We start from the raw sequence: 14,865 nt of genomic DNA, 5'->3' as shown, positions 1-14,865 counted from the left end.
CTCGGGGCGTAGGAGCTAACCTGCCGAGCAAGACCACCAAATCTTTCCTCGAGAAGCTTCGAGAGTACGCCGGGGTTCCGAAAGCGGTCGAGTTCCGGATTCCTAAGTGCGGGGAGGACGCTGACCATCCTCCGGAGGGCTACTTCACATGCTATGAAGCTGTATTGACGCGTTGTCGTCTTTGGTTTCCGATTCCTGAGATTATCGTCCGTGTGTTGGACCGTTTCCAGGTCTCTTTAAACCAGCTGAGCCCTACGAGTTTCGAGATTCTCATTGGTCTCGTAATTCTGAGTTACGAGCATGGCTTATCCCTCACTGCTGATCACTTTGAGGCACTCTTACGAGTGCAATACAATTGGGAGTTGGGCTTCTGGCGATTGACTCCTCGTACCATAATGCTGGTGGTCAGAGGAACCGTTTCCAATTTTAACCATTGGAAACAATTTTTCTTTTACGTCCGACTCGATGCCGCGTCCGTTGAGGAGGAATTTTTTCCGATGTTCCGGACGGTTCCGAATCCCCTGCCACACATTAGCGTGACGCATCCATGGCCTAGGGATATTATTGAGGTGAGGGATGCGCTTAGGAGCGGCGACCATTGGTGGACCAGTTTCACCCGTAGGAGGGTTCGGAAGGCAATTAGATTGGTCCACTGCGATTTTGAGGCGGAGGGCGACATAGATTTCTCTCCCGTAGAGCGTCTTCCGGAACGCGTTCCAGTTGAGAGATCGTCTGGGTTACCGTCCAAAGACAAAGGCATCGAGGTTGAGGATCACGACTTCCCTGTTGATGAATTTCAATTTCCGGGATGGGATCCGATTCTCGGTTTTGGCGATGGAAGTGGCTCGAGCGACGCGCCAATCCCTAACTTCGATGACTTCTTTGCCGGTCTTCCTGACCATTCTAATCCGCCTCCTTTCGTGGAAGAAATGGAGAGGCCTGAAATAGTCGCGGAGACCTCTCGCGTAGTTAATGGGGTCAGTCCTTCCTTCTTCTCACACTTTTTTGCGAACTTATCCGAGTGTATCTTTGTTTTCTTTTTTCAAGAAAATAAAAGTTCATTTTTCGAATTTTGCAGGCGATGAATAATCTCGGTTCGGCGTTGGTGGATAGCCAAAGAGAAGCGAGGATCTGGCGTTTCAAAGCGGAGAAAAACGCGAAGGACTTTGCGCGGCTCCAGGAGGAGACCCTGGAGCGGAATTTGAGGGCGGCCGCCGACCATGCTACGGAAATTTGCTGAGCGAGGGAGGCAAGCCAAACGGGCGATCGCTGCCGAGATACCAAATCGGGCGATGCGATTCCAAGAGGAGTACCAAAGTCTCCGGGCAGCCGACGTCGCGGTGGGTGATTTTTGCGAGTGTCGCGGGTCGGTTGGAACTCTCTCTCGAGGACTCAACAGAGGGACTATGTTTATGAGGAGGAGTTGAGCCTTATGCAGAGTGGCATGAAGGATAATGCTCACGCCGAGTCGCTCGTTCCTCCCATCGAAGAGAGGATTTGGGAGCCGATCCCGGTGGAGGTCGCGAATGAAGCGGAGGGAGGTGAGGACGAGGTGACCTATCCGAGGGAGTTCGGAACTTCGTTGTCGGAGGATTTCATCCTCTATTGATTTAAGCTGGATTTTTCCGGGAAAGCGATTTCCCTTATCTTTGTATTTGTGTGGCTATGTGTGGCCGTTTGTTTGTTTATGCTGCGACCGTAGGAGGTCACTTAATTTTATATATTTCGAGACTGGCCGTTTGTGGCTTTGAATCCCTGCTGTTTTTTGCGGCTTTTATGAATATGAAGTAAATTTTTCGAAAATTTTGTTTTACGATCTGATTTATACTTTCGCCAAGTGTAGAGGGTGGAATGCGAGTAGTCACTTCGTATTCTAACTCTTAATTCATCGCTTGGTCCGTATGCTACTTTTTAGTGAGTGTCTTAGGCGTAAGCGATAAGAGACATGTTTTGGATCTCGTATCTGGTTTCGATACTATGTCCATGAGATGTTAAGTACCAGCAAGACTGGGCTTAGGGCAAGACCTAGTTTTACTCTCAGCTTTAAGGCTATGCGATGACTGATCGGTTTCCGTTTTGCCTGTTTGTGATTTTAACCTGATTCGTACCGTTTTAAAATCCGCGAAGTGTTATCGGCTTATATGATATGTCTGGGTACGAATCGAGCTACTTCCTTTACGAAGTGCTAGACGAAATTTCGGTTTTCTTGTATACCGCGCTATGGTATCCTTGTCGGATGTAAGAGGATCTGTAAAAAGATCTGACTACGAATTTGTTTAAGTGAAACGTTTCTGTGTTTACCCGTCGGGGCCAATCGACGGGTTTGTGTTTTTTTTTTAAAGTCGCGAGCGGACTGTTTTGATGGATGTTTCAAGTCGCAAACGGACTATTTTGATGAAATGTTTAAAGTCGCGAACGGACTATTTTGATGGATGATACGATTTAGATATCTTCAGGGAAACTGCGACGTCTCGCGTTCCTTGAGGATACGATTTTTGTTTTCCGGAATGTTTATGTGTTAGGAATCGATAGATCGAGAAAAAGAATTTTATTGAAAAAGTTTTGAAAATTTCGAATACAAGGGAGGGGTTTTTTGACCTTTTATGGGAATATACAAGTATATGTACCCAATCCCCCCCCCCCCCCTTTTGGCGAGGGGGATAACTGAACTCGCCGGGTTTCGACGAGCTGCCTACGTACCTCTTTCGAGGATCAAACCATCTCGTAGTTCTGTTTATGACGCGAGTGTGTTTACTCGTCGGTTAGTTTTTCGTCGACCTTTTTAGTTGTAGGGTCGACGTTTTCCTCGGGATTTTTCTCTTCCCGTTGAGTTGTGATGTTATCTTCGGAATCGGGGATGGTTCCGATTTCCGAATATGCTTCTGCGGAAGACGTTGATGTGTCTTTCGTCGGGAGGTCTTCGGCGGAAGGCTGAGTGCGCTTGCGTTTAACCGTTGAGGTTGTCGTGATCTGTCTTAACTTATGTTCCGCTAAGAAACAAAGTCGCGACTGTTTTTGACAACCCCAGATTGCGGCGATTCCAGTTCTGGTTGGAAATTTGACGCCCAAGTGATAAGTTGAAAGAACGGCTTTCATGGCGTTCAGCCATGGAGTTCTCATGATCGCGTTGTAAATAGCTGGGCTATCTGCCACTGCGAAGTCAACTATCTTGGTGACGTTTTTCACCATGACGGGTAGTTGGATGGATCCTAGGGTTATGGACGTTTGTCCGGAGAAACCCGTGATCGGTTTTGGTACCGGTGTGACTTCTCCGAGCTCGACGTTCATCCTTTTAAGGGTGTCGCGGAAGATTATGTTGACCGTGCTTTCGGTGTTGATCAGTACTCTTGCGACCTCGAGATCTCTTATTATGAGATCTACGACTAAGGGGTCACAGCGAGGCTGATCGATTCCGCATGCCTCTTCTTCCGTGAATGTGACCGAACCAGTCCGTCCATCTCGAGGAGGAGACCGTGGGTGGTACTTTGCACTTGACTCGGCTTTCCGTTGGTAGGCTTTGATGGCCGAGACCGAGTCCTTGCAGTACTGTGATCCTCCGATGATCATGTCCACCCTTCTGCGGGAGTTATCGTTCCTCCTATCGTCCGGTCTCCTTTCGCGTTTATCTCCCGCCTGATTTCTCGGCTACGAGTTTTCCGCGGGAGGATTCTTATTGGTTTTTGGCGGACGGTCGGTGTCAAGGATTAGATCCTTGATGCTGGTTACTCCAGAGAGTTCTCCAGCAAGTAGCTTCGCGGCCAGCCTTGCCCCCACGACTTTGCAGTTAGCTGTGGAGTGGCCTTCGGTCTGATGGAACTCGCAGTAGACGTTCTTGTCGTAACTCTGGCTACGGTTCCACGTATTCCCCGAAGTTCTGCCTTACTCCGGATTGATCGCGTGTTGTGCGCGCCTTGGAGTTCTTCTCCCTCGTGATGGACGTACTTGTCGTTACGAGAGGTTTTCTTCTTTGACTTCGGATCCGCGTCTTTCGAAGAGTTTCTTGTCGGCTTATGTTTTTGCGACAGGACTTTCGTCTCTTCTTCGATGATTATGTAATCCGAGGTTTGTGGAGGGCGTCCTGGATCGTGCGAGGCTTTTCGAGTGTTATCCACTTTCTAAACTTTGACTTGTACCAGAGCGCCTTTCTAAGTGCGTCAATGGCGACTTTGTCGCTGATTCCGCTAATCTTTGACATGATCAGTTTGAAACGACTCATGAATTCTCGGAGGGGCTCACCCTCTTCCTGGGTTACGCTCCAGAAATCGACATCGGAAGTTTCTCTATCAATGAACATAGAGTACTTAAGGAGAAACTCCAATGCGAGTTGGCGAAAGCTTCCGATGGAGCCTGGCTCTTCCCATAGTGATATGGAACGCCGGGAGGTGCGCCTTAGGGTCGGTCGTACCGTTATGGATCGGTATCTTGAGCTTCCCTGGATTAGACACCTTGGTCTCGGAGATCCGCGCGGTGAAGGGCGTTTTACGAGCCACCTCGAGTAGCCTATCGATTTATAGGGCAGCACTCGTGGCGTGGTCGATATGCGATTTCACGGCCCTTACTTCCGCGGCGGTCTTGGTGATGTAATCGCGGAGATCGCGGATATCCAGATTCTCTCCTGTGGTTTTCCGAGCTTGTCGGCGTTCGCGGCGAGTAATCTCGGTTAGCCTTTCAGCAAGTTCCTCCTGCTCGACCCAATAGAGATTTTCCTCTTCTTCCTTCATGGGTTTTTCGAACGGAGAATTCTCCCGAGCCGAGCGGCTGCGGGTTTTTCTTGGATAGACGTCAGCGTCTTCCTTCCAGTCATCTATGGGCTCCAAATCGATGCGTTCGACTGCATCCACCTTGGTGTCCTTTTCAGATGGCGGAGGGTTTTCTCGACAGGGAATGTTTCGCTAGGGTTTTGTCCGGAAGGACGTTCCTGCGAAGTTCCAGGCCTATCGTGTGGGGTTGCAAACTAAAGTCTCCTTCCGCGGAGTTTCGTAGCTCCGCGAGGGAGGACTGCCCGGGTCCTTGCCGTTAGGGTTTGAACCTGTTTGGTTAGGATTCCCACGAGTTTATGTAGGCGGAGAGCATCTTCTTGAACTCGTCGAGCGTCGCAACGTTAGAAGGTGCGTTGGCCGCGGAGACATCTGCTGCTGGAGTGTTCAAGGCTTCCTTGGTTGCTCTGTTGAGAGGAGTTTGCAAGTTCGCTGGGTCGTCAATAGTCATGTCTGGTCGAGCGTGAGCTGGTCGTGAGTAAGATTGATCAGTACCCCCCCCCCTCCTTCTAGCGCCAAACTGTGGGAAATGAAATTCGCACCGTTAATATTTCGTATAAATAAGGAAACTAGGAAAACCCTAATTTTCCAGAGGTCCCAGATTTCTGAGAAACCACACGCCAAGCAATCAGAACACGACAATAACGAGAAATAAAAAATAAGAAATCGTAAAAAGAGTGCAAGAAGGGATTTTATTCCGAATCTGCGTATGAGCGTAACAACAAGGTAACGTGCTTCGGCTACGAGAGCTGTCGGCGAGATCCCTAGTCTAATACCCGAAGGTGGCTAAACCTAATTAAGTCGCAGCTCGAATAACAAAAACGAAAAAAATTCCTAATCGCTCTAAGTGCTAAATTTGCTCTGAAAAAAAGTCTATCTCTATGCCTCTCGCCTTGAACTCCTTATATACTCCCTCCTAGGTCGGTTTACGCTTCCCTCTTTTGCCCTTAAGCCGTCATAAGATTTATGGGATTTTAAGAAATCGTAAGTGGGCCTCGAATCAAGTTTAGGACCCTTTGGGCCGTCTTTCGATTTGAGACGTTTGTTACGATTTCTCCGATAAAGTTAAGTTTCCGCGGTTTCATTGTAAACTGAACGGACGATCCCATTTGATCGAGAGATCAAGAAACGGTTAGCCGTGGCTTGCGGAGAATTGTTATACGGACAGTCGAGAGTGCATAGTTTTACGTCTTATCGTCGTTTCAGAAGACTTCGGATGTTTCGGAAAATGATCGATGTATGAATGCTCGGTCGCTATAGCGACCGAGCTTTGTCCGCAGCTCGATCGCTATAGTGACCGAGCTGTAATCGAGGCTCGGTCGCTATAGCGACCGAGCGTGATTCCGTGATCTGATCGCTATAGCAACCGAGCTCTTGTTCATGACCCGATCGCCATCGCGATCGGGTTTGTGCAGTGGACTGAAATCCATTGTCCTAGCGTCCGAAACCATTGCGAGGCTACGATGCTCTTAGGATGTTTGTTTGCGGATGTTTGGACCTTCGATAATATCGTATCGTTGATTTCTTAAATCGTTGATTTCTTAAGCCGTTGATTAAGAAATCGTTGATTTCCTAAGTCGTTGATTAAGAAATCGTTAATTTCTAAGTCGTTTATTAGGAAATCATTGTTTTAAGAAATCGTTGTTTTAAGAAATCGTTGTCTTAAAACAAGATTTCCCCCCGAGTTTTTAGTATAAGTTTTTCGTATGCGTTTTCCTTTCTTAAAACGTAGAAACTCTTACGTAAATAATTTTTAACGGAAATTTGGATGCCAACTTTGCCTTGTCCGATTTCGACCCCAACAACGCATATAGCCCGCCGCAGATGTCTTCTACCTCTGTAGTCTTCTACCTCACGATCTTTGCAAACCAAACCTTCTTCGCCGCGGCTCGACAGAACAGATCTGTTGTATGCGTAGCGGCCTTGTTGTTGCTGTCTAAAGGTTTTTACTATTTCTGAAGGTTAAAGTTTCAATCTTTTTGTGCGAAATAATTTTGGAATAAAGCTAAATCCATTTTGAGTATATGGTAACTTTCATTGTGAACATAATGAATTTTATAGTTACTCGATTTTAATTTTTGCAAATAGTTAGAGATTGTGTTGATGTTTAGTAGATTCCTCTCGTGGTTATTGTAATCAAGATCCCTCTCGAGTTTTGTCTTCTTCTTTTTCTTTTGTTTCCTCACACTTGCTAATGGAGACATTTATGACTCTCTACTTGTTCATCTTCACAGAGAATCCACATGTAAACTTGTTAGTAGATATCCACATGTACGCATATTTACACTTTTATAGATGTCCACAAGTTCGCTTGTACACTATTGTAGATGTCTACATGTACGCTTGTTTGTAGATATCCACATGTACACTTGTACATTGATGTCCATGCTCGTGGAGGTACACATGTACACTATTTTTCTTATATGTCCCATGTACACTTAGTTCATCGATGTACACTGGTTCGTAACGTCCATACGTCTACATAAACACTTCACTGCAATTTAACATCAACTAATTATAGAATAACAAATTGGTTACACACAGTTGTATGTTTAAAATTATGCAAGGTAAAAACGTTTTTGCTGGTACACATTGGGTAACTTTCATAAGTTCTTTTGTTGCCTCTTTTTTCACTGCATTGACTATGTCTTCTTGACCTTGCAGAACTTTGATCCTCAATGCTTTAGCTGCATTGAGTAATTACAGTTACAAACATAAGAGCAAAATCAAAATACACAAACTAATAAGTGGCATCAAATCCAGAAAACCAGTCTTTGTTAAAGAGAACAAGAATGAGAAAGCACAATACACTCGCTGGGAACAAACATTGGTGCTGAAACATAGTTTCAGGAAAACCAAAGAGCAACACATTGTTTCATGTTATCAAATAGACACATAAAGAAAAAGCAATCAGTAAAAAGAGAACTTACATCTTCCTTCCACTAAATTGACCTGCTTCTCTTTATCGCTCTCTTGTCTAATCTTCTTCTCTATTTCAGCAAGCTGTGGTTGATGCGGAGGATATCCACATGTTTGCTTGTACACTTTTGTAGATGTACACATGTACGCTTGTTTGTAAATATCCACATGTACACTTCTACACATTGGGTAACTTTCATGAGTTCCTTTGTTGCCTCTTTTTCTCACTGCATTGACTATGTCTTCTTGGCCTTGCAGAACTTTAATCCTCAATGCTTTTAGCTGCATTGAGTATTTACGTTTACAAACATAAGAGAAAAAAATACACAAATTAATAAGTGGCATCAAATCCAGACAACCAGTCACTGTTAAAGAGAACAAGAATGAGAAAGCACAATACACTCGCTAGGAACAAACATTGGTGCTGAAACATAGTTTCGGGAAAGCCAAAGAGCAACACATTTTTTCATGTAATCAAATAGACACATAGAACTCTAAGAAAAAGCAATCAGTAAAAATAGAACTTACATCTTCCTTCCACTAAATTAACCTGCTTCGCTTTCTCAGTCTCTTGTCTAATCTTCTTCTCTATTTCAGCAAGCTGTGGTATATGCGGAGGATATAAAAGACGCAGCCGTAGAAGAACTAACTCGATTAAACACATTATAATTATGAGAAATGTGCAACCAATAAAATCAAATAAAAAATTGAAATTTTTGAACAGCAATTCAAAAAAAAAAATTAGAAGACGCAAATTTGGTTCTTCCCACTTATTCCGGCGAGTGTATGACAATTTTGGAATTTCAGCTGGTATATGTGTGTGATTTTACGTGAAAACTGTCTCAAGAGTTATAAGTGACCCACATTGATATATAGAAGTCAAAAAGTGACTTAACTGTAATTATTTCTTGTTAAAAATACAAAGATCTTACATGGTTTTAAATATATTTTATAAGTGTTTACTAACAAATCATAATTTTTTTTTCAACTTGTTTCAGAAAATAAAAAACATAATGTCAAAACTCAAATAATGTAAAATAACATTTGGTTATTTTTTTGTTGTTTCAAGTTTTTGATTTCATATAAGTCTTTTTGTCTTATCTCCTATGTAATAACTTACCATTAAGTAACAATGTGTTACTTGTTTTTCATTTGCATAACTTCAAATCCTCAGATAAATAAGAAAACATCCCTTATATATTATTTTAAAAAATCTTTCTTTGATGAAAATCAATGTGGTAGAACGTTTACAATGGATGTAAAATATAGAAAGATCTATAAAAACGAAAAATCAAATAGTAAAATAAATTGTTACGGGAAAGACTAGGTAGAGTGTACTGCAAACCATCTTATGAGCCAGCCTTTCCATTTTATGATTCCGAGTGTAATAAAGAGAGGACATACAAGAGTTTATCAATGCTTTGCGTGGTTGCTTCTACTGACAAACAATCCCTTCGTCATGCCTTCTGGAGTTTCGTTTCCTCCAAAGAGGGTAACTACTAACTGAAAGCTGATCCAAATGAGTGTACTGTCAATGTTACACCATGATGCATTCAACAGAAGGGATTATGTCATCCCAATTTAGAGGGATGGCTGTACCAAGAAAACATCCAGAATCTACTCATTATCAATTTAGAGGGACATGAACACATACTCTCTGTGCAGTTAATATACTCATTATCAGAATCAATGATGCAACAGATGGATCCAGACCCCCTTCCTATTCATGTTATAAGTGATAGACAAGTTCAGAACTTGCTTGAGGAAACTAAAACGCATGAATTACGTATTTGTGTATCAAGCATTAGCAAGATGAGAACGGTTTCAGAGGAAGGGAAAGAAGATGATGAAGGGGATGAAGCTGATGAGGGGGATGATGATTTGGCTGAAGATGAAAATTATGATGGGGAGAAGGATAATGGGGAGGAGGATGCTGATATCCATGATGTTGCTGAAGTGGTTGATGATGCTGAGGATTACAGTGAGCATGGAAAAGTTAAAGATGAGGATGAGAAAGAGGATGTTGATATGTGTTTTGAAGATTTCAAGGGGACATATGGTAGTGAAGGAGGAAGATTGAATGCTAACAATATCTATGTCAACCAGAGTTTTGCTAGTAGGGATGCGCTGGTTTCAGAGTTGCGGTTGATAGTGGTGAGGCGTAGGTTCTCCTTGAGAATATACAAGTCAACGAAAACTCTCCTTGTGGTAACATGTCGTGTTAATGGTTGTGGATGGAAGATCAGATCGAGTGTGAAACATGGGACAAACACATTTTCGATAACCAAGTATGTGGAAATTCATACCTGTTCTGTGGCAGATAGAATCGCTTAGCACTGTACTCCGAAATATATTGGTAGGCTTTTTATAGATCGTGTTAGAATCATTGATGGGTTGAATCAGCAGCATATCAAGATGCAATGAAGAACATGTTTGGCATGACACTTGAATACACCACTTCATACAGAATATTGTTATATGTGCAAGAATTGGTGAGAAGATCAGAAAAGATGGGTATGAGCAACTGCCTTCATATTTGAAAAAAATCTTCTTAGCAATCCGGGTTCTATCACTGGTATTGAACTTGATTCTCTAAATAGATTTAAGTATCTATTTCTCTCTTTTGGAGTTTCTATCAGAGGTTTTCAGTATCAAAGAAGGGTCACTATGGTATATGAGACTCACCTGATGGAAAGTATGAAGATGTTATGTTAGTTGCAGCCACACAAGATGGTAATTTTCAGATATTTTCATTAGATGCTGAAAATAATGAATATTGGGAATGATTTTTCATAAAATTAGCGAGTCGTGTATCTGATGAGTATTCTCTGGTGATAGTCTCCAACCTTCACACATCCATTAAAAGTGCGTGTGATAAGATGTTTTCTTGGAAAATCCGAGGAATATGTTATTATCACCTTCAACATAACATTGTCCAAAAGTATAAAGAGAAGCATCTCTCGTACCTGGTGAAAAATGCTGCTTATGGGATGTTAGGAGTTTTGAGGCTCCTAAGTCAAATGATAGTATAGTGGAAGTAAGTTGTCGAACCAAATCTGAGGGATTCAAATACAGAGAGAATGCAAGTATTTGCCTAATCTAAGTGCAATCAGTGAATTGGATGGTTTTTAAACTAAAACTAGAATGCAAGTAATAGAAATGATACTTTTAAGCTATTGGAAAGGAGAACTCATGGGTATAGGGATTTAGACCTTGGGTGATCAGGTTTCGAACTAAGGAATGTAAATGATAAATAAAACTATCAACCTTAAGCCTAGACACAATTCTAAGCAAGCTCTATGTCTAGATGAATGCCCATTTGCTAACATGTCTCAAACATCAAATGTCTTTGGTTGAATAACATGCAAGCAATCATTACTAACAAGTCTATTAGCTATCTTAGCATCTTTAACAACAAATCTCTTTGGCAAAGTACACTAAAAGCCTAGGAGAGTTGACTCAGGCATTTCATCAAACACCTGTCGGGTGAGAAATGCCTAGAGATCACCCTTTGAGTGGCCTACTCAAATGATGCATTAAGATCACTTTACTATGCAAGGAACAAGTATGATCTATACCTAAAACATCCTAGAATTAGCCTAATCACCCTTAATCACCCTAACCCATGAATCCAAAAGGTGATTACTCACTAATCTCCATGATTCCTCTTAAACCCATGGTGGATTTCAGATGAATCATATAGAGAACTAGAAAAGAAAATCACAAGAACACAAGAACAATCAAATCCAAAAGAGAACTTTCTTGAGAGAGTTTTGTGTATTCAATAGATAAAAGATAATCTGCCAATGGTGGCTACAAAGCATACTTAAACATTAGGTTTTTCAGTGCAAAAACGTGCACAATAAATTGCAAAAAGGTCCTTGAAAATAATAAAAATCGTGCATTGATAACGCGGAGCGACCTCGGCCAGTCGCTCCGAGAGGTCGCTCTGGGCTTCAGGAGCGATCTTGGGTGGTCGCTGCGAGGGGTCGCTCCGGAGGCATTTTCTTCGTCTTCGAGCCGTGTAAAGCCGAGCGACTTGGAGTGGTCGCTCCAGCTTTGGTCGTCAAGGTCGCTCCGGCTGGAGCGAGGTCTCACAACGACCTCTGCAGGTCGCTCCAGGCTCCTCTCGTCCAATCATCTTCCTTTTCACATCTTTTGAGCTCCAAGTGCATCCAAATGTCTCCAATAACCTCACTTGGCACTCCAGTACCTAATAGAGACTTATGCATGCAAAATGCAACCTAAACATGTCTAAATCCTATTCTATATGATGAAAATGCTTATGAATGAATGGTTAAAACAATGCAAATATGCAAGACATCAACTCCCCCACACTAGTCATTTACTTGTCCACAAGTAAGCTTTCAAGAACCAAGGAGAAAAAGTTTGAAAATGGGGACTCATAACCAAAAGAAACTCTTCTTAGTTCTCAACCTAACAACCTTGCATAATCATACCAAGTAGCAATAGCAAAGATTTTATCCATCTCTAACTTCTCTAAGCCTATCTCAGCTCCTTTGATCTCTACACTCATTAATCATGCATCCACAAACCACAAATCCACCATCTCTCTAACATTCAGGAAGCAAACTCAATAGACATCTCACAAATGGTCAACTGGTCCAAGTCATTTGGTTTGGTAAGACAAAGGCTTTAATGCAAGTGAAATCAGAGGTTCAAAATAATCTTTTAAGGTGGTTTACTCTCAAAACACAGTAGCCTTGACATTTTCACATAATATATCTAAGAAAGGGATCAACTCATGCATACAATGCTCAATCTCCATTGTTCTACCATTTCCCAAACATACAAGATATTTAATTATTCCTCAATGTCAAACCCAACTCACATCTCTCACCAAAAGATCCCAAGAACATTCTTCACATCAGACTCTTTCTTTTTGAAATCAATAAGGGATTTTTCACAATTTTAAAACAAATCTTAGCTCCTAACAACTTTGCTAGCCCCCTTTTTCATTCCTTTTTTTTTCTTTTCTTTTTCTTTTCTTTTTTTTTCTTTTTTTTTTATATTTGGGGGCCAAGACTTTTCACAATAAGAGCTAGATACTTCTCCACTTATCCCATAAAGACTAATCATTTAAGCACAAAGAGTCAAACCTTTCATATTCCCAAATCACAATCACAACACTCACCCCCTTCCTATAGCTAGACAATAGAGTGACTAATCTAGCAAGAATGGAGACTAAGCATTGTCGTTCCCAATACTCTCAACATTATGCACATGTAAAGCTTTCCAAAGAGACCTCACTCAACAAATAATGATGGTTTAATAAGGAGGTATGGGTTTTGGGAGTGGAGTACCACTTGAGTTTGTCAAGAAGATTGGTAAAAAGGATGGGACAACTCAAGTGTGTATATCCATGACTTAGTACACAAGGGACCATATGCAAGAGACATTAAAACAGGAGCTTGCTTCAAAGAGAGAGTATCAACAGTCAAATGAGTTTCAAGAGGAGCATTCAAAGCGCGAAGTTTACAAGCTTTCCAAAGGGTGCTCAAGCTACTTGTCATGATTACAAAGGTCAACAAATTCAGTACTTAGCATGAGCTCTTTACAAGGTTGAAATCCCCCTAATGCATGAATGCAACCTATATGTTTCTAGACTCAATCCTAAAAATACAAATGATGCAACTAAATGATTCTTTTTGTGTTTTTCAAATTTTTTTATTTTTTGGATTTTTCTATGCAAATAAGAATGTAATATGCAATGCATGAGACTCAAAATCATGAAAACAAACATGATCAAATACTTGGTACCTCCCCCACACTTAAATCACACAGTCTCTGTGTGAGTGAGGTACCCAATGGAAATGTGAAATACAAAGAAAAGAGGGATTGTGTGTTACCTTCCGTGGAGCGAGGTGTGAACGTCGCTGCGACAGGTCGCTCCCAGCTGGAGCGACTTCGGTTGTCGCTGTGAGAAGATCGCTCTGAGGTCGGTTTCTGTGTTTCCACTCGCGTGTGACGCGAGCGACCTCAGCATCTCGCTCTGGACATGTCGCTCCCAGGTGGAGCGACCTAGAGGTGTCGCTGCGATGAGATCGCTCTGGTGTCCGACTTTATGCTCAATACCTGCACACAACTTCACTTTCCCATTGTTTTATGAAATAGAATGATAATGCAAATACTAATGCAATATATACAAGGATACTCATGGGACTTCCTCCCAAGTGAGCTTGTTTTAAGTCTCTAGCTTGACTTTGCCTCCTTTGGATCAGGCTGGACTAGGTGCAGAGAGTGGAGTTGACACCCCATCTTCCTCAGGTGGTAGCTCATCAAAGTGACCATCAGCAGGAGGAGAATTCATCTCTTCAATGGTGAAGGCTTGTCCAAATACAGTGGGGTTCCTCATCTTCTCCTTAATGTCAAAGTGGAGGATGTTCTCTTTGCCCAAATGGAGGTCAATCTTCCCTTCCTTCACATTCACAATAGCTCCTACTGTAGCTAAGAATGGCCTTCCAAGAATCAATGGGTCTTGAGCCTCCTCACCCATTTCAAGCACCACAAAATCTGTAGGTATCTCATACCTTCCAATCTTCACAGGGAGGTTCTCTAGGATGCCCACAGGGTACTTCACTGAACGATCAGCCAACACCAGAGAGAGTCTACACTTCTTGTATTGAGTGAAGCCAAGCTTCTTTGCCACAGACAAAGGCATCAAGCTGACACTAGCTCCCAATTCGCAGAGACATTTCTCAAATACCATAGGTCCAAGAGCACAAGGGAGTGTGAAGCATCCTGGATCTTCTAGCTTCTCTGGAGTATCTACCCTCTGAATGATGGCATTGCACTCATGACTCAGAACCATCATGCCCTCCATCTCCTTCTTCTTAGCAGCTACAACATCTTTCAGGAGTTTGCTGTATTGAGGAATCAGCATGAAAGCATCAATGATGGGCATTGTAACCTGAGCTTCACTCATCTGCTTCTCAAACAAAGCCTTGTACTTCTGTAGCAGCTGCTTCTTGAATCTACCAGGGAATGGAAGCTTTGGTTCATAGGGAGGGGGGACAGGAGAGCTCTCACTTGCTGGAGCAGCAGATTCACCATCTTTTGTTGTTTTCTTCTCTTCTCCAACCTTTCCTTTACCCTTGGCTTTCACAATCTTCTCCAAGATCTCAGCATCTGTCTTCTCATCAACAATGACCACTTCATCATCTAGGTT

At 42.5% G+C, this 14,865-nt stretch overlaps 1 protein-coding gene across 1 annotated transcript; it reads left to right on the top strand.

Annotated features, from left to right (window-relative positions):
- Window positions 1–9,377: 9,377 nt before the first annotated feature.
- LOC108831429 (uncharacterized) lies at window positions 9,378–10,010 on the top strand. Its single transcript, XM_018604978.2, has one exon. The coding sequence runs from the start codon at window positions 9,378–9,380 to the stop codon at window positions 10,008–10,010; it is 633 nt and encodes a 210-aa protein (XP_018460480.1).
- Window positions 10,011–14,865: the final 4,855 nt, after the last annotated feature.

The sequence above is a fragment of the Raphanus sativus genome, chromosome 3 (assembly GCF_000801105.2).
Source record: "Raphanus sativus cultivar WK10039 chromosome 3, ASM80110v3, whole genome shotgun sequence".
In the NCBI taxonomy this organism is placed as follows: Eukaryota; Viridiplantae; Streptophyta; class Magnoliopsida; order Brassicales; family Brassicaceae; genus Raphanus; species Raphanus sativus.
Note: the sequence above shows the minus strand (reverse complement) of the source record. Positions and strands in the feature narration are given on the sequence as shown.